The sequence below is a fragment of the Syngnathus leptorhynchus genome, chromosome 21 (genome assembly GCF_054491065.1).
Source record: "Syngnathus leptorhynchus isolate UIUO chromosome 21, UIUO_Slep, whole genome shotgun sequence".
NCBI lineage: Eukaryota > Metazoa > Chordata > Actinopteri > Syngnathiformes > Syngnathidae > Syngnathus > Syngnathus leptorhynchus.
This window is the reverse complement of record NC_141215.1, coordinates 1599003-1624661: the sequence shown is the minus strand read 5'-3', so window position 1 is coordinate 1624661 and position 25659 is coordinate 1599003. Positions and strand designations below refer to the sequence as shown.

The following is a 25659-nucleotide window of genomic DNA, read 5'->3' as shown; positions in this document are numbered from 1 at the left end:
ATAAACTCATCATTTTGTCAAAACGACATAAAAAGTCAGATTTTTTTTTGTGACGATTCAAGTGTCATTCACAAAGAAATGTAACGAATGATGCCACACGTTGCCAGATCTTTAAATAGAATTGTGGTAATATAAGAATTTCCATGATTAAAGTATCCGTGTTTAGAATAGCAAGGAGAGTCAAGGTCAAAGGTTATTAAGCTGGTGATGAGCTGATTGGTGAGCAGGGGCAAGGGGGAGGGGGGGGGGGGGCAGTAGAAGCGCACCCACTCAGGAAATTATGCTTCCCTGGTGTGGTTTCAAGCGATTGTTCCTATATTTGGGACATTCCAGCGGATCACATGGAGGATGTGAGACGTGCAAACGGCGGTGACGACAGTTCACGCACAACATTCATGGTAAATAAGCAAAAGAAAAAATGCCATAAAGCAGGTGAACAGGTGGATATTGAAATTATGATTGATGCGCAACAAACAATATGACATCATTATTTTAATTATAGTGTAAATGTCATATTGTATAATTTTGTATTGATGATTTAAGAAGCTACTAATGAGTTATTAGCTAGACTGATTTCCTTGGTGGGAAAAAAAACCCTCAAATTATTCAAATGAATTAACCATCATTATTATTTTATTTATTGTACTAATTTACGGTCTATTCTTGTTAAGGTATTCCAACACCCATGATTAAAAGTCTTGTCATCAATAAATATTTGGTAGCTCTAAAAGAACTTTAATTATTGGATATTTTCTACTTATAAATATAATAAATAAACGATTTCAAAATACGCATATACAGTTGAGCTACCACGTTCAGAACTGTACTCTTAAGAAAACAATTGATACGGCAACAGTCAATTTATATTATTTTTAATGGGGATTTGTGTTCAATCAATTTAAAGGCCATTAAACAAAACATAGGAATAAAAAAATTATGTTTCAAATTTCTGCTTTAAACATAAACAGAAATCTACTTGAAATGTCTTTATCCATTTATTGTCATTATTTTCATCTCCAATAAACGACCTTCAGCAAATGAACAATTTGCTCACCGAGGTGTGACCGAGCGTCATTGTGATGTGCTGAGAGGGAAGGGAAGGGAGGGGTGAGGATGGAGAGGGAGGGAGGGAGGGAGGGAGGTTTACAAATCCATGCAGTCGGATTTACGCTGACACACGACGACGGAGCTTCTCCTGCAGCGCGCGAGCGCACACGGACACACCGCGAAGGTGCTTTGGGAATTCTGCAGCTTCTCCCAAACATCTGGAGGTAAACCACTCAAGCAAGCGTTCTATTGCGAGAAGATGTTTGGCTTGTTGGCAAGGCAGTGATTTGCAGCGAGACGCAGCAAGGTGATCAAATCCTCGGGATTAGCATCAGGAGCTGTCGGAGCGTCTGGACAGAGTCCGCCGGGGTTTGTTTCAGCCATCGCTGCATTTATTAGAAGCGGTGCAGTGATTGACAGCTTTGAGGGGGAAAAAAATCAACAGGTTTGGGGATTTTAGGAGTTGAAGGTGTGGGTATTTATTGGAGGTGACAAATTAGATCACTTAGGGAATTAATCTTCTTTCAATGCTCTTTAAACCAAGGTAGCGGCACGCGACAACGCATGACATCACGCTGCTGGCTATTTCGAGACGAGACTCCCGGTCGGGGTCAATGACGCGCCGGAACTATTGAACGGCATGTATGGCGTCTGTTTGAAAACCACTAGTTGCTTATTTGTTGGGAAACGGGGGTTGGTTTCCACCCACGTATTTGCCAAGTTATGGCATAGTATCCAAAGTGTAAAGCTACCAGAGTGTAAAGTACAGATGAGGAACGGAGGAGCTCATCTCAATTGGATAATCTGCCAGATTCTACTACAGTATTGGAATTGGAATTTGGCCATTGCGCAATGGCTGAAGGTCCACAGTCTTTGACACTGGCTTCAGACATTGATGCTGATGTTGCTATTTTATTTTTTTTAATCATCGGAAAGTGTAGACTAGACTCAAGTCTGAGCAAGATTATTTTTTAGACCATTGGATAAAACGTATCTGTTTCAAGAGCATACAACAAATTGACTTGAACTCTGACCTCAACCCCATCAAACGTTTTCAGCAAGACTTGTGAAATGTGAAAAAAAAGAATCCTTTGAAAAGTCAGGCATAGTGTCCTTAATCCTGTGGTGCCTCCATTCTTGCAAGCTCTACCCACTCTATTATTATCAGCAAAGTAGTGTTTGCGATCGGGTTCATTTAGATAGCCGAGACATTGGAAAGCCAAGGGGGGAGTGTTTACACACTTAATGAAAGCAACTCTGACAGCAAACGTAAAAGACAATAAGACAGACTGCGGCACAGTTGACTCTCGTGGACTGAGAATTCGACAACGGCATGTCAAGGATTTGCTCAAACCCTTCTGCCGTACCTTCTTCTGCTTCTGCTCTGCTTGGTTGAGCAGCATTATACCATAATGGATGGGCGGCCTGTAAATTCTCACTGGCTGCGCTCTTTTTATGGCTCCTTTCCATTTGCTCTGTTGCCTGTCAAAGCAGACAATGCCTTGATTTAGGGAGTAGTATTGGATGATGTGACAAGTTAAAAGGCCGAATAATGGCACACTGCGGTGTTGTTTAGGGGGTGAGTAGCTGGCCAATTAGATTGCTGCTACTATGGAGCAATTCTTGTATTTTATTACAATATTTAACATTTCTGTGTAAAAAAAAAAAAATCATTTTTATTTTTCAAGATGATAACTCGTTTAGCATTATAGCCCAACACAGCTAGCTTGCCGCTTGCGGGGAAGTGACCGTAAACAAGTTCAAGGTTGTAAAATGCAGTACAGAAAGAATTTCACGTCAAGTTTCTGGACAGATTTGGAACGCAAAGCTAGAAGGTGATTGGCCATGAGGGAATGGAAACAAAGCTATTTTGGAGTTCTTAAGGGCTAACCAATTAGTTTAGCAGGAGTGATTATGTTGATAAAACATTGCAGTAATAAAAGAGAGACAGCAAATAACCTAGAAGTGGGTTGAACAATTGAATATCAAACATTGTTTCTGGTATTGAGGAAATCTGTCAGTGCTCTATTTGGCTAAAGCTAACAATAACAAGTTAAGTTAGCAGCTAGCTGTGGAAAACAGCCAAGCTAAAATATTTAGAAGGACAGTCTTAATATGCAAAAGAGCAACCAAAAACCCAATAACAGCACTAATGACACAACTAGAGAGAGATGGGCAACTACAAGGGAAAGCAAAAAGCTGGGATGGAGAAGGAGAACTCATAAAGTGCAGAGGCGCACCTGGGAAATAAAAGTGAACACCATGGATTGAGAAATCTGCAAATTAAAAAGAATCCTGCGTCCGACATGAGTTCATCCGATATACACGCAAGGTGATGCGAAGTGAAAGTGGAACTGACGTGTAAAATAAAGAAATAAATAACAGCTAGCCTCAAGCATGTAAATAATGGATAAACAATGAGAAGCTAAATTACCCTCCTAAAACTCATAACATCTTCCCAGCTATCATCTCCGATCTAAAATTCAAAAGTGTGTTTGTGTGGGCGCACTGGAGAACAGTGTGTGTGGGCGCATGATGGCAAGATCCCCCCCCCCCCCCCCCCCCCCCGCCAGACGTTCATCTGTACGACCTTTAGACGCATGAAAGTCTTCCAAAGCCGTGTAGGTGGACTGCTTGCGTGTTACAACTTGCACTGAAAAGCATCTAGGTTGGCTTTAATGCTGTACAAATCAGATTCTAAAAGTAGGGAGTGTGTGGGAAGCATGAGTTTGACACCCCACCCCCTCCCCACCCTCCGCCGCCTTCCTCTATAGTCACGCTGTGGTCCGGATTAAAGATTTCTAGCTCCACTAATGTGGAATTAATTTTGTTACGGTGGAATATTGGCGTTTTCTCTCCCCCCGCGAGCATATAAACACACACAAGAGATTTAGAGCCAGTGGGGTGGGAACAAGAGAAAGGGTGAACCGGAGGTTTAAGGGAGGGGCCTTCAGGTTGTTGTTCTCGCAGGGGGGGGAATTCCTTTGGTCCCCTCATCTTTTCACTGAGGCAACAGTCCAGTGACTTTCAACCGCCAAAGAAAACCAAGGTCCCTTTAGCTGCACTTGAGCTGTACAAGCACGCCCTCATTTTATTTTGATGGAGGTCTAACACAGTGTAATGTAAATAATGACCTTAGCATCTTAAAGGAAACCACTAATTGAAGGAATCCGAAATACTTTTCTTAGTTTTAGGACCTGCAAAGTCCATCAGTTACTCCAAGGGGGCTGGCAAATAGATTGATGTGGCCTTCCAAAAATGTTCATCTCACACGTCTTGTTGGTTTCTGTTTTTTTTTTTTTTAGGTCGTTTTTCAACATGTAATCGTTTTACAAGGCAACCGACGACAGCATGCTTCGACTCCACCGGACTTTGGCCTTGTGCTTCTGGTGTCTAATTCTGGTTCACGAGCAGGCCTCAGCTGATGAAGAGGGCCTCTGGGGACCGACACCTTCCAGAGAAAAGCCATCTCAAAAGAAATCCAGTTCGTACTGGTGGAGACCGAGTCTGCCAAAGCTCCCGTCTCTTCCTTCACTGCCGTTTCCTCTGCCTTTTTATCCTGTTGGAGGTAAAAGTCAGCCCACAGAATTGAACACAACCGGCCATGAGCTGTCAGGCCCAATCGATCAATCCGGGTCTGGAGATGAGATCATATCTGAAGCTTCGAAACTTCCCACGACTTCTGGTCAGCTTCTAAGCGGCGTAACTGAGATAATGACGGAAAGTCTTCCAGCAGGAACATCATATTCTCCACACAGCAGAAATGACAAAGAAACTCTTGTTGCAACCGCTACAACACATATCAGAAATACTCAAAGTCCCACCAGCTCAAGCACGCTAGGACAAAATGGAACACAGAGACACCATCCAAATGAGTTTTTACAGAAACTGTCTACAACGATGGCACCGGAAAACACAGTTGCACCCATCAAGACAACATTGAACACTCGAATGGGAATCACAAACAACCCAACCTCGACTTACCCTGACACCACTTCAGTGAAAGCACAAGACTCAGCAGAAAGTCAACCCACTCAGAGCACCAGTTTGGGGACCACCACCACCAGTGGAATGATTATTGCCCCGAAAGCAGAAGGTAAACAAAGTCAAACAAATCGATTGTGGCGTCATTGATTGGGCCGAAGGGATCGATCACAGACAGACGTATGTTCAATAGTCGAGTGACACAGAGGTCAGGTCGATCATTGGGCGTTTCTGGCATGTCCAAAGATCTATTCGATACAAATTGATGAAAGTCTGGAATCCAGCGTCAAAAGAAAATCTTCAAAGGCTCAGCCAAAAATAAAAACCTATCAGGTCCAGATCTGTTTTTATAAAGGTTCCCTGAAAGGGGAAAGCTTGAAAGTGACATTGAGAAAACCCCTCCCCCACCTGTGGTAATCAGGATGAAACACTCCTCCAGGTACAGACACATCCGTCATGTCAGGTTAGAGGTTAGTCTGCAAGATGATCAGTCAATTAATCCAAGCCTGTGGGGAGGAGGAAGGGGGGGTTTAGTCAATCACCAATCAAAAGATTAAAATTGGGTTGATAGGATCCTGTGATTGGCAGATCTGTCCACTGGTGTTACCAAAATTAAGACGGGTTTGATACCTTGATCTGACATTGGGATGCATTAGTCCCACCAAAGAAACACCAAACCGCAATGTCACTACATGTTCCTCGATGGGGAGGGGACCACCCCGGATACGCTAACGTATCAGTATTCTGAGCGCACACTCAGCAAAAAACATCCATAGCTCCGCTGGGACCATACGCTCGCCAGCCGCTGTTCGCCAAAGCTGAACAGTGAACCTGCTTCCCCCGCGCCTCCCCTCTGCCTTTTGTCAGTTTTGTACAAATCCTGACAACTGCTAAGCTCCCGTGGCTACTTTGAAAGCTGAAGTGTTTTGACAAGGCGGAGCCTTCTTGCAGTGGAAAACTGTCATATCAGAGCTTATAATGATACAAGGGGTTTCTAATAGTACAAGCTTTGCTGCAGACCTCCCCATGCTGTCTGCGTTCATTTTGAAAACTTGCTTAAGATTTTAAGGGTGGCTAAAGACAACCAGTGGAGATGTTTTTACTTCAACCACATGGACCAGACACTGGACTAGCTGAGAACCATTACAGTGGTAACATGACACAGGTAAATGCAGACAGATGTTAAAAATAGAAGCATACACTTTCACTGTTAACAAAAATTATTTTACATCGCATTTGTACATGTCATTTTGATATTTTGGTCAATTTTCGTGCGACTATAAACGAGAAGTTGTCGTGTCTGTGTTTATAGTGATTTAAAGTGAATATTTTATTTAACTGCTAGTGTACAAAAAATGTCAAAAGTGATAGCCCAGCAAATGTTCCCGCACTTTCATCTATATGGCTATACATGAGATTTTTTTGTGATGTATTTTTATATATATATATATATATATATATATATATATATATATATATATATATATATATATATATATATATATATATATATATATCACAAAAAAATATTTAAAATACTTTCATCTACATGGGAATACATTCAAATTTTTGTGTGTTATATATACACATACATACGCACATGCATGCATACATACGTACATACATACGCACATGCATGCATACATACGTACATACATACGCACATGCATGCATACATACGTACATACATACATACATACATACATATATATGTATGTATGTATGTATGTATGTATGTATGTATGTATGTATATATGTATGTATGTATATATGTATGTACGTATATATACACATTAACACACAAACACATTTATATCCATGCATATACATATATACTATTTTCTCCTGAATTTCAGCCAGACCAATTGCTGTAGAAAATATTGTTTTGTTTTTTTCCCTTTTTTTTTTATTTATTTTTTTACATGGTTTAAAACTGTGACATCACGGCACACTGCCATTGAAACATCAATTCAATTAGACTACGGATATCCACACCACACACGCACCATGGATGACTGGCTGCATAAAAGTGGAGGCCAGAATGACCCATTTGACAGAAGTAGGTTAAGATACACAGTCCTTCCAATCCAAGTGCAGCGTAGTGTTCAACAATTATTTTCTGTCTTCACTCTGAAATCACCCAGAGCTTAACCCGCTCGTTTCTTCACAGCTAAGGCGGATGAGAAAGGTGCGGCCCCGGACGGTTATACGACGGACGTTTCATCGCCACTAACGTCGTCTCAACTAGGAGAAACCGGTGAGCTAAGAGTTATTGCATCTCGTCTATCCCTTAACCCGCACGAGTACTCCGTCCAATCTGTTAATTGACAGCAGGTCGAATCTTCACATTTAAAATGCTCAGCGAAGACCGCTTTATTTAACACCATCAACAATATAGGATGGAGAAAGTGCCGTCTAATAAAAGAGCCGCTGCCGTTATTGTCTTGCTATTTCCCCTCACGGGTTACGACATGATGAAAATTGATCTCTGGTGGAATATGTGGCCCAGTTCGCAGGAGCAGCTGTAACCCACTTGGACTGCTCGCTCCAGAATAGCAAATGTGATTTCTCCAGAAATAGATGTTAAATGTGCCACTTGTTTTAGAGAAACTGATCTTGTTGACAAGTTCAATGTGTGAAGGTGACTTCTACAGTCCAAAACTTTTGTGGACTATTTGCCCTGAGAGGCCTCAGCAGGTGGATTTATGAACAGCTGGGACTCAAACCCCAAAAGAGATACCGCAGTCTGTCGTTGGGTTTTCAAACCGAGCACTGCAGATGTGACCGGGTTTTTCCCACAGGAATGTGTCACATGACCTAGCGGCATACAGCAGAACCTAAATTCTGCAATCTGTCCTCGCTCTGTGGTCCACCAAACCTGGGCTAGACCGTCAGTTTAGACGTACATTGACGCGAGTGGCAGGTTTTCCACCCACGCCTTGCTTGGGTGGCATCCCGATCGCCCTGGAAAGCAAACACGGAGCGACACATTTCTGAGCCACACCTTCTTTATCTGGTCTGGCGGGATGACATCACAGCGGCACTAACATTCAGAACATGTTTTTAATCCAGCAAAAAAACGACAATGTACCTAAGCTCCGACAACAGACTAATAAATTCCAACTGCGGCACTCAGAGTCGTATTTCCTCCATTTTGACGTTTACATTACATCCTGCTGCTTTAATCCAGAGTCTTAAAATGAAGCAAAACGTTACAAGCCGACTGCTAGCTAAAATGCTACGTCATTGAAGTATGATAAAAGCAAACATTTCTCTTTTTTATTTTGGTGCCTGGGGGAAGTTAAACATGATGGGCAGAACACTTGTCCCAGTTAAACCAAAAAAAAATTCCTCCTAAAGGAGTGTCCCATTTAAAGGCAGCGGCTCATGTGAACAAAAACAAAATGAGCAAATAAAGGGTACCAGAAAGGAAGGGGTGGGGAAAAAATAACCAATAAAAAAAGCTGTTATCGGAAGCAATTAGTGGGTTTGTCTGCTATACCGACATCTGAGCTCTAATGTATTCTTCATTCTTTTTGGATCTATTTTGATGCAGTGTGCACATTTCCTGTAAAACAACGAGATTGCCTGTATTGCCGGGTTATTACGCTCGAGGTCTGGGGTCCATTAAAGGGAGCCTGTTTTTTTCATCGTCTACGATAAGCCTGCAGCAAAATTGACGGATGAGCCCGAATACATGACTGCAATGATTTTCTCGTAGTTCTCGATGTTTCTTTTTGGGGTAGTAGCAGGAATGTTTTAATTGAGAGTCAAGAATATCAATTTTGTATTTGTTTTTGTTTGTTACTACAGCGGAGAGTTCACAAAATCTTCAAACAGAGGCCTGGGTGTCAAACCTGGAGAGCGGGACTGTCACGTTCCTTCCAGACTGCAATAAAGAACATTCCGGGGCCTGCAACTTCTCAGGCGACTGGGAATTGACGTCCTCGGACATGAAGACCAACACGAGCACAAACCAATCGAGCAGCACTTCTGTATTCTCGTCTCCTCTCATGTTGGTTCCGTTATACACGGACTGGAACAGCGCCATGGCAGCCTGGGGCCTAGCTTGGGAGGCGCACGTGTATGGCGCCGGTTGCATCTTTGCGATGCTAACGCTAGCCTCAGCGCTCAACCTTCTCTGCTTGCCTTTGAGGTGTCCATCTGGTTGTGGCTATTTTGCTCTGGTCAGTCTGTTTCTACTGGCCGCCGGGGGTACTAGATCCTTCTCGCTATTGTACGACGCATACGGCCACCAGGACCGCTTGCCCTCCACCGCAGCCTCGTTGATGCTCTACGAGGCACCGTTCCCTTGCCTGACGGCTGCATTCGGCTTAGTTTTCCTTCTGCTTTCCATGCGCTCGAGGATGCAGCTGTCCTACTCTGCCTTTCAAAGACCCTGCTTCTTAGCTTGTTTGGTTGCCTTGCACTTCGCTGCTGCCTTCAGTCCAGGAACCCTTCTGAAGTTCTACCAACAGAAACCTTCGCTTTGCCTGTTCCTGTCGCTCATCTCCCGCGGAGCTTTCGTAGCCCTTGCCACCTTCCTGTCCATCGCTTATTTTGTGTTCTACGTCTACGTGCGAGCAGACTCTAAGCACATCTACCACCTGAACAATACTTCTCCCACCCCGGCCGAGCGCTACAATCGTTGCCCGTTCGCCGAGAGCCGCGACTGGGATCGTGCGGCCGTGACGGTTTGTTTATCAGCGTTGTTTTGTTTAGCCTGCGCAGGACTGCAGCTGTATGCTATGCTCAATGCTACGGGGGTCACCGGGGGAGAAGAGGTCTTCCGCCCGTGGTGCTGGTGGGCTTTTCAATTCAGCTGCAGACTATGTGAACTGGGTGTTTGCCTCACCCTGGCGCTGGTAGTGGCGCAACCGGTCTACTGCTCCGATCAGTTACCGTCAACCGGAAGCTGTTGGACTGAACTGCTGGCATCTAAAGCACCAATCCTGCCAGGGAACTGCCAGTGGAGCTTCGGCCAACAGGAAAAGCTCGCCATTGTGGACACGGCCGGCCTCGGCGAGATAGAGAGCCTTCCTCTCTACACGCTGATGGATGAAAGGTTGTCTAGCAGTCTAAATGGGCTGGACTTCCTGTACCACAGCAACAGAGCGTTGGCCTATCGAGATCTTGAGGTAAATTCTGACATAAAGGACTCGCAGAATCTTGGCGGTGGAGAGCCGTCAGGTGGATCCTCCTTCACAAGTGACTCTACGACAGACCTAAGGCCGCCTTCGCCCATCAACCTACGTCGCAGCATTGACGAGGCGCTCTTTGGCGATGCTCTTTTTCCCATGAGCCTCTTTAGCACAACCCGGCCCACGCAGAGCAGCGACTTATCCATAAACAACCACTGCGCACTTCCCGGTCTCTGTGATCCCCTCTCAGATGATCTTTACCGGACCTCCTCTTGCACAGACATTACGTCAAAAGCAGGAAAGATTTTTGTCGGTAGTCCTCCATCTCCATCCCTGTCCTCTTCCAGTTGCTCGTCTCCAGAACGCTGGAGGGGTAGCTCCTCGTCCAGCTCCCCGTATCGAGCGTCCATCGGGAACTCATCACTGGTCCTCTGTCAAAGTCCGGAAGCACAAATTCGGCAGCAGAGCGACTCGCAGAAGCACTACCAAACGCTGGGCGCCGCCTCGCAGGAGAGCCTGGACCTGGATATGTCATCTGAGGCCGACCGATCGGTGCAGGAGGAGTTCATGAGCGCTTGCAGACAAATTGATGCGCTCAGCATCTGCAGTGAGACCATTGATTTGTGATGGACTTGATGTGGAAACTTCATGAGGATGGAACGGTAAAGTTTTTTTTGGGGGGGGGGAAGGCAGTTTTACAAGTGCATGGGGTAAATAAAAGCTGCCAAACAACACATTTAATAGGAGCTTCCTTAGAGGGTCATTCGCGAATGTCCATGCAGGTTTAAGTGCCAAAATGTCCAGAGACAACGGGTAGTTTGTAAGTTTTACACTTTTTCTGCCTAATAAGACAAAAGAAAATTGTAAAGAATAGTCACAATAACATACCTAACTTAATGATGGTCATGTTTTACAGCATTTGTGTATTACCGAGCACTTAAAAAAAAACCTGCTGAAGTTCAGCACAAAAGTGAGGAAACAGTGCCCACTGCTGGCCATTCCTTTAAATATTTATACATGAACCGCAATCCTCTGCTTACTAATTTATATATGCGAAATGCATACACACTTAAATAAATTTTATTTGTAAACAAATGCTTGTGGTTTTGTTTCCCAATAAGACAGCAAGCTAGCAAAGATTAATTTCTTTATTATTTTTTTTCACCAAATTGAACAGTGAAGCAGGTTTGCTGTTTGCCGTCTGCAGCGCTTTTTTAAATGATAACCAGGTCATCTCCCAGAAACCAAATGCTCATAAACGTAGTCTTTTCCATTTTGGACAATAAAGAATAAGACAAAAATACTCATACTCTCTGTATGTGGGGAAGTCTAAGCTTATATCTTCATCTATGCTTTCTATTACAAGACTTTGTTTGTGAAGCCAACCCAAAACTGGGCGAAGTAATCTTGGTAAAAACGGTGATGGCCTTAGTATAAGGCCACATCAAATACGTAACACAATACAACACAGCGATACAAGCGCAGCAAGTTGTTTTGTAAGGGGGTCCTGTCTACTTACCAAGGCAATTTTGTGGTAAAAATGACAAGTAGTTTAAAAAAAAAAAAAAAACGCAGAATAAGCATAACACAAGGAAGGTAACAGGCTGGTTTCTTTTTTTGGTTTTGACATTGCAAAAAGAGGACGTATAAATACACTTGGCAGTACGTATGCAGGTCCTACAAAGCGGAATAAAAAAATAATAATAAAAAAAAAACCACATTGGGTTTGTGGAAGAAGAACATGCATATCAAAAAGCCGTCATCGCTCCATCCAAAACCTCGAAAAACTGTACAGCTTTGCCATCGAACTATGTCGTGGAAACATACCTGATTAGATTCAGTTTTTGGTCCCCGTTGTGTGATATTTGGGCTCGTGAATGATTGGACACGACTGTGCTGATTGGAGGCGACTCCCCGAGGTTCCAGAAAAAAAACAGAGAGCTTGCCCCGTAAAAAGCAAAAACAATGCCAAACGTAGTACCGTAAAGCGAGACTCAAATGTGTCGTCACAAAAACATCTGGAAACCCTGATGTGCCGCTTGTTGCGTGTAAAGCCACCCCCCTCCCCCAGTACCCCCCACCCCTTCCAAGCAAGATTGCGTTTTTTGTGTTGGTGGAGATGAGCTTGAGGTGGACATGATGGTGGGTGGGGTGGGAGGTTTTTCGTCTTTTAAACGTTTGGTCACTTTTTCTTTTTGAATAGGGTGGTACGGTGGCCCAGCCGCAGCTCAGTAAAGACGCTTCTCGTAACTGTTGAGGTGAGACGAAACGAAACACATTTAGTGCTGGATGGTGGTATCCATTTTGTTTCATGGTGAGCTGCCTCATTAAAAGCCACTCAAGCGCATGCTGGACTCAACACAGTCTGCCATTTTGTTCAAGCTTTTAAGTGTTGCTATTACTGAGCATGCTGAAATGGTGAGAAGTCTATTTTGGTTAACAACCTGGCTCAAAGACATGCTGGTCAGACCAACATCATATTTTTGAGTTCATTTCTATTTGGTACTGGAAATGACAAAGTGTCAAAAGACAAAGTCCAAATTATTATTATTTTTTCCCTCGAGATCATGCGAGAATCATTTGGCACAAAAAAAGTGCTCAGGATTATTATTACTAGTCATAATTTCCAAATACAGCATTATGGTTTTAAATTATTTCCCGATTTTTGATGGCCAGATAGAGAGGAGACCTTCAACTTAACAAAATTTGGCACTGTCCCAGAACTTTTCAAATGTATTTTTAAAAGGCACACCTTGTTTGTTTTTGCCACCTTCTTGTGTCATTTCCAGCCATTTTTAACGCATTCACTCAAAACGTGGATTGATTTCTGTCTGTTTCAGGAGTAAAATAAAAATCGTATTTTTCAAAAGGTGCTACTTACGAATGAAGTCCGTGAACGCCTCCTTCCACCTGTGCCGACATGGTTCTCTTCTCAAACTTGAGCTCTCCGGAGTACATCATGGAGCTGACAACACAGCAAATACACGTTTAGCAACCGCTACTTCAATTATCAGTGGGGGAAAAAGAATTGACGCTGTTCTCACCGGAGAACAGAGAGACTTTTGGCGCCGATGTCCTGACAGCCATGTTGGATACCTGCTATGAGGTACGGTACAAATTTGTGGATGGAACCTTTGTCCTGCACTGAGCCTGACACGCCTTGTGCCACCTTCACCGAGTCGCCCTCACTGTTACGTTAGAGAGAAAAAAATAATAATAATAATAATAAGATTCGTCACTTCTCCACCTCCCACTTGTATTGTAATGGAACGTATTACAAGCGCACCTGAAGTAACGTTTCTGGCTGCTGGTGTTTTTCTCCATGGCATCGAGAGAACCCATGCCGCGGTACTTTTTGAGTCGCACGCCGTCCGAGAAGAAGTACTCACCGGGAGCCTCGGTGGTCGCTGCCAGCAGGGAGCCCATCATGACTGTGACGGGAAAGGACGGGCGACATTAGGGACATAAGAAAATAGGATGGAAATTGACGTGTTTTGCCAAACTCATAGAGGACATGAGCTTGACATGCACTACACTCTTCTAGGATGATTTGGTTTTAGGGCTGTCACTATCAATAATTCGATTAATTAAATACGGTAACCGTATACAATTTTATTTGCATTAAAGTGTATCAAAAATATATTTTTTCTCGAATTATTTTTGCTTACTTGGTTAGTGATTAAAAAGAAAACTCAAAAACAATCAAGCAAGAAGAATAAGTCATTGTTTTTCAAAGTAAACAGAGAGGTTTGCAAATGTCTTTTTGATTAAATGCAAAAAATTAATTAGTCGTCTTTCGTGAAGGACTTAGAGAATTCTAGACAGTTCAAAATGGCTCGAAACGATTTTAAAAGAGGTGATAAATAATCAATTAGTAGTCAATTAATCTTGACACCTGTATTTGGTTTGATTTCTTCAAATTTGTCCAATATTATTACAAGAGGTTATTTTTGTAGGTCTCCCCTTTCTTTCCCACAGTCTTTGTCAAACAAATGGTCTTGAATTTGACAACTTGTTCTCTAGACTGTGCTTGGATGATTTGGCATAACTGACAATTTCCTCAAAATGATCTCATTCTGATTTTGTGTGTGTCATTACTTTCTGTCTAGTATGTTATAAATGTGGTGTTAAAAAAATAATGATATTGTTTTGTAGACATTCTTACCGGTGGACGCTCCTAATGAGAGTGCCTTGACAACATGCCCCACTGTCTGAATGCCGCCGTCAGCAATGACCGGCACGCCAAAGCGCCGCGCGTATTCAGCAACCTTGTAAACTGAGGTCCCCTGAGGCCGCCCGCACGCCATAACTGCAAACGTCGACAGAGCAGTGAATCAACACAAACAGATGCTGATAATTGAAGCAGGCATCTCCTTGGCAACCCAGAACAGGAAGATAACCAAGGGGACTCTCTGGGCTGCGGTTACCAGGGGTGACCATGAGAACAAGGCCGGATGAGTACCTTCCTGCGTGATGCAGATGGAGCCGCAGCCCATACCCACTCGCAGTGCGTCCACGCCGGCATCGATCAGATTCTTGGCTTGCGCCGCTGTTACCACTGAGAAGGAAATGGTGCAATTTTAGCAAAAGATGAGCAGCCTACGGTGTGTAAGCCAAAACAGTATTGATTTGGCCTGACTTGCATTTTTTTTTTTTTTTTTTTTTTTTTTTTTAAGCGACCATTCTTGAAAAACAAAGGCTAAAAATGACCCAATTTAGTCAGTAACAGCATTTGCAGATAACAATTTTAAAATTACATACATAATAATGGACGCTAAAATGATAATAATATTTGACAAAATTTTGCAAATTCTATTATAGTTTATACAATTTAAGCATTGGATCTTTGTTTTACAGCATTATAATATTTGACAACACTTTGCAAATGTTATCATAATTATACATACAATTTAAGCATTGGATTTTTGTTTTATAGCATTTTAATCATCTATTTAAGGGTTAAACAACTAAATCTAACAACTAACATTAAGGAAATGTAACACTGGCTTAACCTGCAGTTACATTTGTTTGTTGATTGATTGATTGATTGATTGATTGATTGATTGATTGATTGATTGATTGCTCCAGGGGCTTACCGTTTCCTCCCGCCACTTGCAATTCTGGATATTTCTGCTTGATGTAGTTGATCATGTTGATCTGAAACACGGAGTTGCCTTGTGACGAGTCCTGAAAGGAAAATATTTACATACACATTTTTTTTTTTTAACATGTGACAATGAGTGAGGATTTTTTTTTTATAAAGTATAAAAAGACCCACCAACACCACCACGTCCACACCCGCCTGCACCAGAAGTTCCAGCCTGTACTTGTCGTCATCGCGGGTGCCGATGGCGGCGCCGCAGAGCAGCTGCTTGCGCGAATCTTTAGAGGCCAGCGGGTAGTCTCGATTCTTCTTCAGATCTGTCCTGGCGATGATGGCCACCAGCTCGTCGTTGTCGTTCACGATGGGGAGCTTGCCTGGTTTACAGTGAAATCAACATCAACAAATGAAAACAAACTAAGGTTGGCGTTTTTACCTTTTTTGCTGCGCTGCAGAATGTCATTTGCTTCTTTTAGCGTGACACCGGCCGGAGCGACGACCAGCTCCTCCCTCTTTGTCATTGCCTTAAACAGCACAAGAAGAACATTCAGAAATATTTTCATATTCAATACGTCTCCTTGGATCACAAACCTCCGCCAGGGGCTTGGTGTGATCCTTCTCCGACAGGAAGTCGATATCTCTAGAGGTGACGATGCCGACCAGCTTCCCCCCCATTTTACCCGTTTCGGTGACGGGGATGCCCGAGAAACCGTGGCGCATTTTGGCTTCAAGCACGTCGCCGACTGTCTGGTGCGGACTCATTACCACTGGGTCTGTGATGAAACCTTGCTCAAACCTCTGAAATATGATCAGATGTATAGAAAATATGAATTACTAAAAAATATATATATTCACCACTGTGTTCATGTTAATGCTGGCATACCTTGACCTTGCGGACCTCGTTGGCTTGGAATTCGGGTGTGCAGTTGTGGTGGATGAAGCCAATGCCTCCCATTAGCTATGAGATTAATACGATGCTTTAAAATGGAATAATCACAATAATTAAAGCGGCCATATAAATCTATAGCTTACCGCCATTGCAATTGCCATTGCTGACTCTGTGACGGTGTCCATGGGGGAGGAGATGAGGGGGGCCTTCAATGTGATCTTCTTGGTCAGCGCTGATGTTAAATCCTAACAGGAATCAAATTTATACAACATGAACTAATGATACCATATAGAGTTGAATTTAACAAAGCCATTCAGAAAGAAGCATGCATAATGCACAACGCAAATGAATAAAAATCAATTATATGGGTAATAAAAAAAAAAAAATCAAGATCTGATTAGGAATTGATTGAATTGATTTATTACTAAAAAGTCAATCAACTAATAAGTATATGGTTAAGAAAAATACAAGAAATTGTTTGTTTCAAAGACATGAACCAAGCGTGACCAGCAAAATAATAAATACAGTAATCCCTCCTACTTCGCGGGGGTTACGTTCCAGACCCACCCGCGAAATGGGAATTTCCGCGAAATAGAAACTAGATTTTTTTGAAGTATGAGCCATAATTTTAACACTTCAGAACACTTAAACTGCTTTCTAAAACAGGATATTCTATTTTTATCGCTGACATCAACTAGCTCGCTGCTAGGGGACTTTCATATCAATGGACTGTGCGCTCCGCATTCATGCCTTAGCGACGAGACTAACAGTGTATCGCTATGTCCAGATGAAGGCCACCGCCGGTGGAGAGAACGCCCTGAAGTCACATGTGACGATAAAGTATACTGTACTGACTCTTTAATTTATTCATTTCAAAACAAGAAAACGACTTTTAAACGTAAGCTATCATTATTAAAGGAAAAAAATGAAGAAACTCAAGTGGCCGCGAAACCTCGTGAAATGATGAAATTTCTGCGATAAAATAATTAATTTACGCATTTTCGAAAACCCGCGATACAGCGAAGCCGCGATAGTTGAAGCCGCGAAGTAGGAGGGATTACTGTAATACAAAACAAACTTACAATTTTTTATTTTTTTAAAACTACACACAATTGGAAACTATTCTGCTAAATGGGATGGACCATTAGCCCCTGACAGCCAAGAAATAATTAATATTTTTTAAACTGTAAAACAAATGAATATTTCATGTAAAAAAAAAAAAAATTTTTTAAAACGTGCTCAAATAGTAAATTACCACCAGCCATGTGTTACGCACATCAGCCGCATGAGGGCGGCATTTCCATCTTGGAACAAGAGCTGAATGAACTAATTCGTCTTTTTTCAGTTCAAGTTCAGATGTTACTAACAGTGATACTTGGTTCCCACAAGGGAATGTATCCGCGTGACAATAACAACATTCCTGGCACATGGGAAAAGGTTGAATTAATTCTTATCAGGCATAAAGCAGCAAGTGGGCAGCTTTTCTCACACAATGAAAGTGACTAGGGCAAAAAAAAAAAAAAAAAAAAGCCACCTCAGACTTCCAGTTAGAGAGCACTCACTGAGCTGTGAGATTCCAGCTGGGAGATGGGGATATGTGAACGTCCACACACACTTGCACACCATACACACACATGGCCTCTGTGACACCTCGGTCCAGGCTGCAGCAGGGGTCTTACTAAGAGCCAAATGTGGACTTGTTTTTGCTTGCCAAGCATGAATGGGCAAACTGTAGAAAGGCCAAATTGGGACACATCAGACCGGGACTGTGAAGCCGCGATAGAGCAACAACCGAAAGGTGAAGCATCTAAAAATAAAAAAAGCAAGTAAGAGGAAGCTGGAAGCAAAGGTCTGTCAGCCAATTAACATGCATGCTTTGGTACCCACCGTGGAATTACCCTTTTTTTTTGGAGGGGGCCAATTTGAATCATGATTCTTTCTTTTTTTTTTTTCCATAAAAATATACTTGCATTATTTTCCACTTGAAGTAAAGTGGTAGACGAATATTTAATCTTTGTTATTTAACTGTATTTTTTATCATTATAATGTTGTTTATAATTCTTTAATAATACAATTTTATAATTGAATTGTGTGGTTTATTTACCCGAGTTAATATGTATTTATGAAAAAAACCTGTTTTCTGCTTACTACATAAAAATAATTTGTATCATTTCAACGGCAATATTTTACACTTAATTATTTTGTTTATCAATCAAATGCATATTAATGTTTTTGCTTAATGTTACGTATTTCAAATGCCTAATTACTTTTAACAAGATGGTTTCAAATAGCGATGTTCAATACCACTTTTCTAAGACCGATACGAGTACTCTTGAGTGGTTAGTCACCGATATCAAAAGCTGATACTATTTCTGCAAAACACAATAATGGATAAATTCTGAAAAAGGTCTTTTTATCGCAATATAGCAGTTTTCATTAAAATTTCATGAAATAAATGTCAATTTGCTATTCCTTTCATTTGTACATTTTTAGTCCCTACGAGATGAACAAAGCATATAAGGGATGGGATATGTGCTGTCTCAGAACAGAAATCCCCCCTCGGGGATTATCTACTCAATGGCCAACCATCTGGGAGAGGTGGGTGAGATGAGCAACCGAGGCTGAAGGGAGCGGCGTTAAATGTGCAAAAACTAATAAACAAAGCTATTTCGATTTGGCAGTCAGGTCTGAGGTTTGGCATCGCAGACGTGCATCTCGACTGGAGCAGAAGGCCGCGCCTTTTCCAACATAACAACGTACTCACCACTTCGTCTGAGGTGAAGTCGATGAAGCCGGGCAGAATCAGGAAGTCACTGAAAGACAACAAAAAAACGGAGAAAGTCAGAGGCTAATGTGAGACAGAAAAGCGGGAGTGATATCCAAAACTTCAGGGGAAAAAAGTTGTCTTGACAGAATCATTAGAATGAAGTGCGTGCCTATGAGTCAGCAATTTGTTTTCACTGTTCACAATTATTCTTTTTTTTTTTTTTTTTTTTTCTGTGATGTGCCAATTAAACTTAAAAAAAAGTCAGTAACTTGACTCTACTTTAGTTTTATCTTCCATTTATTCTTGTCTGATGGTTTACATTGTCAAAATGTTACCTCACATCAGAAATAGTTTTTCCTCTTAACTTCTACTTCACCACTTAACATTATTTATCAGCTTTTTTTTTTTTATTGTCCCCAAAAACAGACGGTCGAACGGTTATGCTTGCCCCCCCCCACCAACACACACATACATACACACGCCCACAAATATCCTTGTGGAGGCCAGCAGGAATTCCAGAAAAGCATCTGTTAGCAATGAGCCACCAGCACTAAGTTCAGCTCTGACACAGAAAACAAACTTGCTTGAAATCATGAGTTTGTCAACAAAATAATGAGGACACGCGGAATGTGCCCTGCTGTCTTGATTTTAACAATGCTGTGTGAAAGCGGCGGGTGACACATATACGGTAAACAGGGCCTAGCTTAAAGGAAAAAGCTTATGGGGCAAACTTGGTTTTTGATTTCCTTCAGGGCTGCCCATTTTAAATATTTACAGTACAATGTGAACTGTGTGGACCTTAAAAACATCAAAATTCACAGTCTAGTTTCAAGTCAAGAAGCCAGTATTTAGTTATATCCATAAAGGCCTAATGAACAAATATTTGAATTTATAGCACGTCAAGGGATTTGCAGTTAAGAGGGCATTGAGTGCGCTATCTCCCGGAGGCCATTTTGGGACACAAACCTTCATTTTAAGCTTTTACAACGACATAGTGGCCAGAGACTCTTTCTGATATTCTTTGAAGAACGGCTGGAATTTGACGCTGAGCCGCTAGGTCACGCACTTTTGGGAAGCACGTCACGTTGGTTCTCTTCTGCCCTTCACATGATTTCAATTGAGATCGTCATGTGAGTAGCCTTGGGGAAGACCGTGATGTGCTCGATTAAGTCGCTAATGGGGAACACGTCCTTAAAAACCAGTCACATGTCATGTCATGTCTAAATGTCATTTCAAAACACAATTTTCCTCAAGTAAAAAAGGAAAAAAAGTGAGTGGACAGGAAATGGCTCATCTTATTCTCTCTAGACGTGTTCAAACTTTTCCCTCCGAGATCCATATGCAGAAAAATCAAAGGATGCAACTTTGAATTTATTTTTACTTTAATTTCCTTTTCGTAAAACTTTTTTTTTAATTTGTTGAGATATTAGTGTTTTGGTAAAATCTCAAGTGTGAACAGCGTTCTCTAAGGCAAATAATTAACGATGGTACTAGTTTAGTTGTAAATAGCTAATTTGCTTCTTGTCTTAAAACCTAAAAAATATATATAAAAAATATATTTACAGTGATCCATCGCTACTTCGAGTTTCATTTATCGCAGCTTCACTACATCGTGGTTTTGTTTTTTCCAAATCAAAAAAAACATTTAAACGTCAAAATAAAACTTCGAAATTGAGGAAACGTGTCTAACCTTTAGGACAATGTAGTATTGCTCCAAATGTTCGTTTACATTCCTTTAGAAGTCCGTTTCGCAAATTAGCATCTTTCCGCTAACCCGTTAGCCTGCCCAGTACTATTTCTTGGTGACCGTACTTCACGGATTTCACTTATCGCGGGTGGTTTTTGGAACCAATTATCCACGATAGTGTGTATCATTTATACCCGCTTAAAAATGGACTGTGGTCCACAACTGGCCCCCGGGCCATATTATAGACACCACCGTGCTAGTCGACTAATGGTTATAGACTGGTACAGCTACATTTGAATTACATTAGCATCAATAATTATTTGTACTGAGCGGTCAAGTCCAGCTTGATTCGCTGACCTCCTGGGAACTCCATTTTCCTTTCAACTTTTCCAAGAATGTCATTTGCTCTGACTTCAGAGGTTCCACTGTATAGCAAGTCTGATTCCTGATAAGATGTGCGCTCTCGTTCAGCGTGTGATTGACGTCAACGAACTTCTCTTTTTGTTTTCTCCTTAGAATCAGGACAATCATGATAATTCCGTATGCAGTTTGAAACTGACTTGTTCTACTCACTTGTAAGTCAACCCTTCTCCTTTAGAGCATAGCTCTTCAGCCGTTTGACCGTCCGAGTGTTGGTCACATCTGCTGGTTCAGAACGTGTTGGCCATTACAAAGCGCTACGTGATGACGCGTGCAATTGTGTGCCTTTCCAAAAGCAAGGTGGAGGGGGAAGAAGTTGACGTCTTACTTGTATGTGAGGCCATCGCCGATGGAGAAGAGCTGCTGCGCCGAGAGTCCATCCTCTGGGACGTAGCCAGTGCCACCGCTGATTAAGTAATCTGCCATGCTGGAATAGAACACAAGTAAAAGTCAATATAATTCACTATGCGAGTGGGGGTGTTGACTCCTAAATTTCCGTTACGGTACCTTTTACCTCGACTACTTTCTCCAGCTCCTGATTGGCTACATCTACACAAGCCTCATAATGAGCTGAAATGTTATCATACTCTGAAGCTATCGGCCCCATTTTGTAATTTCTATGAGTGATTACTTATAGATCCCCTACAATATTGCACTACTTCCCTTGGCTACTTCCTTCCATTTTTTGATCGGTTGTACATCTATATATCATGCCCATGACAGCCAACAAGATGTAATATACAAAATTCGTTCCAGAACAAAACCTGAAAACTGTACCCCTTTGAGAGGTTTTTAGGCAGCCGTAGAAACATCTTGAAGCAAACAGTCAATTGATAACAAGCAAAACACAAACGTCTATCAAGACGCAAGCACCCACCGTCGCTTGATGATGTCATACGTATAATAAACACATTTTGACCCGAGGATAAAAGAAAAGGAAATATCAACATTGCAGCGTTCCAGTCGCGACGCGGGACCCCAACGTGACAACGTCAAAAATATCTCGACAATATAATTATACTATGTAGAGGTATGCTAATTTGTTTAAATGACGTCACGCTTGATTTTAATGACGCTTATTAAATACCTTCGTGACCTACTTAGCTGGCGAGTCAACATAAACGTCCTCTTTAGAAGGCTACGTAGCGATAGATGACGATTAAAACCAGTACCAATATCCAGGCCGAATTGACGGACAGGTCTATTTGCTTAACATACGATAGCATTTGACTAATTGTTAGCAAATTACTTCTAAGAGGAGAGGGGTAACGCTATTTTGGTGTAGTTTTAAAGCGAGTTCGCTGTTTCGATGCGCAAAGTTGAGTCGTTATGAAGCCAACGTGGAGGGTGACGCTTGGGACACATTTAGAACGTTAATACTTGCCGAGGTGAGCGTTAGGCAGTTATAGAAAACAGGTATGGCAATTAAGTGCCATAATATAGTGAAACATCTATAATATTTTTAGTGATCGCACTGTATGTTAACAAGATACAAGCAGAGCAGTAAATAAAAAAAAATACTCTAGTGCTAACATCCCATTCTTTTTATCATTGGCAGTCATTTGCACGACTGGAATCTTAGATCTAATCGTCACGTGATGTTGAAAGTGGACGAAGGGCAACTTTTTGCACATGCACCGGCGATAAGGATACATGTGGGGTTAGCTTTAGCAACGTGGCACGCGAGTGTGAGCATGTCCACTGGTGTCAACTCGCCCGTGTTATTAAACTATTGGTGGAAAATTATTTAACGGGATGCCGATCGCCGGTTCGTTCTGAGTTACCCTAAAGATGTAATGCGATCTCCCGGCTTCGTAGTGAAATGTGACAGCAGGTTGTAGCGAAGATGCTAAGAGGCATGCTAACGGCGGCGTGAGTTTACCTCTAAGAAATGAGAGCAGACACGTCGACCGTTGCTCGTGAGATTAAAAAAAAAAAAAAAGCACGGCAAAACCTGAATGTTTGCCTCCGCTCAGTGCCACGGTAGAGGGTTGGTGACTATGTAGCACGGTAAGTAAGAGACGCCGCCTCGTTACATCCCCTTTCACTGCTCATATGTGACGTCACGGCGTTCGCAGACGTCCACGTGCATATTATTTAAATGTCATTTTTTAAAATGAATGAACACTGAAAACTCAAAATATTCCACACATTGTGCCTTTAAAAAAGGTAATTTTAATGTGTGGAGTTGCTTTTTTTTTTTTTTTATGTGTTCCACTTGTTAAAAGTTGACAATTCTGGATACAGAGAAGGCAGAAATAGGTCACCATATAGAGAAATAACGCTTGTATGTGGGAAGACTAAAAACGCACATGTATATGTCTACAGTCTTGGCATAATCTAACCCAAAGGTTGGCCACCAAACTCTTAACATTGTTCAAATTGTTAGAATTGACAAGTGCATTAGGTGACTAGGAGGTAGGGATTTGATTTGAATGGCGGAAAGTGGGTCACGGGCCATACGGCTCAGTGGTTCCTTTTGCGAGCCCGCTCGGGATTGCCCCACGGTGATCCAGTAGAGCCCTATTTTTAAAAGCTTGCGCTAAGTCTTGTTTGTATTCGCATCAGGCGCTAAAGCGAGGGGCAGCTATTATCGGAGTGGCCTTGGAACCAACCAACCTCGGATCGGAATGTCCTACCTTTCCGGGCCCAGCCCCGCCTGGATGCGGGTAGCGCTGTAGCGCTGCGCCGCCGTCTCGTGCCGGATGTAGTGGTCCCCTCTGGTGTGCGCGTCTCCCGGCATCCTCCTCCGGTCCACCTGTTGGCCCTCGTAGATGTCCATCCCCGCTTTGAGCTGGATGTTTGGCTCCCTTTCCAAGTGTTGTCTACATTTAGAGGACCATGCGTGAGAACCTTGAAAGTTGTTGTTCAAATATGCTTATCTGGCAGCAGCAGCAGATGTTCCCATGCAGCGAGGACTCACAGGATGCACCTGCCTTGAAAAGAGACAACAGGCGTGTCGGTGGGGTACGTCGCCAAGGAGATTCTCCCGGAGAGCGGGTGTCACCGTGGTAATGTTAAACCAAGCGCCACGTCATCGGCCAGAGTTGGTAGTCGCCGTGATGGGGAAGCGGGACAAAGCAAAGCCCGCAGGCCCTGGAGCAGAGAGAGCGGGACAGGAGAGTGTGAAAGCATCTAATCCAGACAAAGAGGATTTCACAGCGAACCTTTTTTTTATACAGTGATGCCTATATTCAGTCACATGACCCCCCCCCCCCCCCCCAAGTGGCCTTCATGTTCAACCTTCAAACAACAGACATGTGCAACCTCGGCATTGTCGGTTATTGTAACTAACTACTACCAGGTGACAGTGACAGTTAAGATGGAAAATCCTCTTAAAGCCCTTCACCACATGCTAACGTATAAGACCTACCTTTCATGTGACATGAAAGGCAGGGGGTCACATGCAAACGAAATGGGGGACCAGTCGGCCTCAATCAAAGCGAGTGCACGCACGAGCACGCTATGAATTTGCTCTGATGGCCGTCATGTGCACGGCAGTGTGGACGCGGTCACGAGGAGGGAGCCATGCCAACGAACCTTTATAGAACTGTACACACTGGGCTCATTCAAAACAGGAGATAAAAAAATATATTTCATCCATCGATCCATTTTCGGGGGTCGCAGGCGTGCTAGAGCCTATCACAGCAGGCATCGAGCAGTAGGCAGGGGACACCCTGAACCGGTTGCCGCCATTCATGTGTTTTGTTTTGAACTATTTGGGGGAATTTAAAATTACGTTATTAATTACAGCATTTATTGAAGTTGCTGTCACAGTTGACTATTTTCAGAATCAATACTTTTCTCAATTATTCGATCGATTAATCGAATAATCAGATACAATTTTATTTGCATTGAAGTGAATTAAAACATCACTCATAAAAAAGCTGAGCAACTTTCCAGTTTAAGAGTACTTGTTAAGCATATTAAATTCTATAATTCAGATGATTACACTTGCTCAATTGAATGAGGTAAAACAACCTCACAACTGAAACATACTCTACATTAATACCTCAAAAGAAAGATGTTTAGAAAGCTACATATTTAATTTTTTTAAACATTTTTTAGTTAATAATATTAAATCTATTTTTTTATTTATACCACCAGACATTCAGAGAACTAGTCGATTATTATTACATTAAATGTATTTTTAGTTCATCAATTGTATCTCAAAATATCAGAATTTTCAATAACATTTTAGGATTATTGTATAAAGACATGTTAGTCGATTATTATTACATTAAATGTATTTTTAGTTCATCAATTGTATCTCAAAATATCAGAATTTTCAATAACATTTTAGGATTATTGTATGAAGACATGTTTGTCTCACTATAATTGAGTATTTTTAATGAAAGATTAAAATAAGTCATTAGGTCTTCAAACATTTATTGAAAGATTAACATATTTATTTTTGATGTTTTTATTCTACCTTTATCAAAGTAGTCAAGTCATGGTGAGATATGAGATACTAAATTCAAATTGAGCTCCAGCATTGCTTTTGCTGTGTCATTCCAATGAAGGACATGAGGTTTTAATTTGTGCTCTTTTTCAGTCTGAATGCTTGGCCATCCTCCAACTGCTGGCACAAATTTCACAAAGCCTGCTTGCGAAACTTCACTC

At 42.0% G+C, this 25659-nt stretch overlaps 2 protein-coding genes across 16 annotated transcripts; one reads left to right on the top strand and one right to left on the bottom strand.

The window, feature by feature from the left end:
* Positions 1-1145: 1145 nt before the first annotated feature.
* prrt4b (proline rich transmembrane protein 4b) lies at positions 1146-11267 on the top strand. 2 transcript variants are annotated; one of them, XM_085901823.1, is made up of 5 exons: positions 1146-1271; positions 4353-5143; positions 7010-7090; positions 7202-7288; positions 8845-11267. In XM_085901823.1, exons 2-5 carry the CDS (start codon positions 4399-4401, stop codon positions 10797-10799), a joined length of 2868 nt encoding a protein of 955 aa, XP_085757949.1. In that variant the 5' UTR covers positions 1146-1271; positions 4353-4398; the 3' UTR covers positions 10800-11267. The 2 variants fall into 2 exon arrangements, with proteins under 2 accessions (XP_085757949.1, XP_085757950.1); XM_085901824.1 differs by lacking the exon at positions 7010-7090.
* Positions 11268-11306: 39 nt separating this feature from the next.
* On the bottom strand, positions 11307-24124 carry impdh1b (IMP (inosine 5'-monophosphate) dehydrogenase 1b). Of its 14 annotated transcripts, none has more exons than XM_085901831.1 (17): positions 23960-24124; positions 23676-23861; positions 21365-21463; positions 21190-21261; positions 18927-18975; positions 16306-16407; positions 16157-16231; positions 15865-16071; positions 15710-15797; positions 15451-15650; positions 15269-15359; positions 14635-14730; positions 14338-14481; positions 13459-13603; positions 13217-13360; positions 13054-13137; positions 11307-12422 (listed from the first exon to the last, which is right to left on the bottom strand). In XM_085901831.1, the coding sequence occupies exons 2-17, from the start codon at positions 23816-23818 to the stop codon at positions 12401-12403; spliced, it is 1761 nt and encodes a 586-aa protein (XP_085757957.1). In that variant the 5' UTR covers positions 23819-23861; positions 23960-24124; the 3' UTR covers positions 11307-12400. The 14 variants fall into 14 exon arrangements, with proteins under 14 accessions (XP_085757957.1, XP_085757958.1, XP_085757960.1 ...); XM_085901832.1 differs by having other exon boundaries at positions 21190-21258; positions 23960-24117; XM_085901834.1 differs by lacking the exon at positions 21190-21261 and having other exon boundaries at positions 23960-24116.
* Between the last annotated feature and the right edge of the window lie 1535 nt (positions 24125-25659).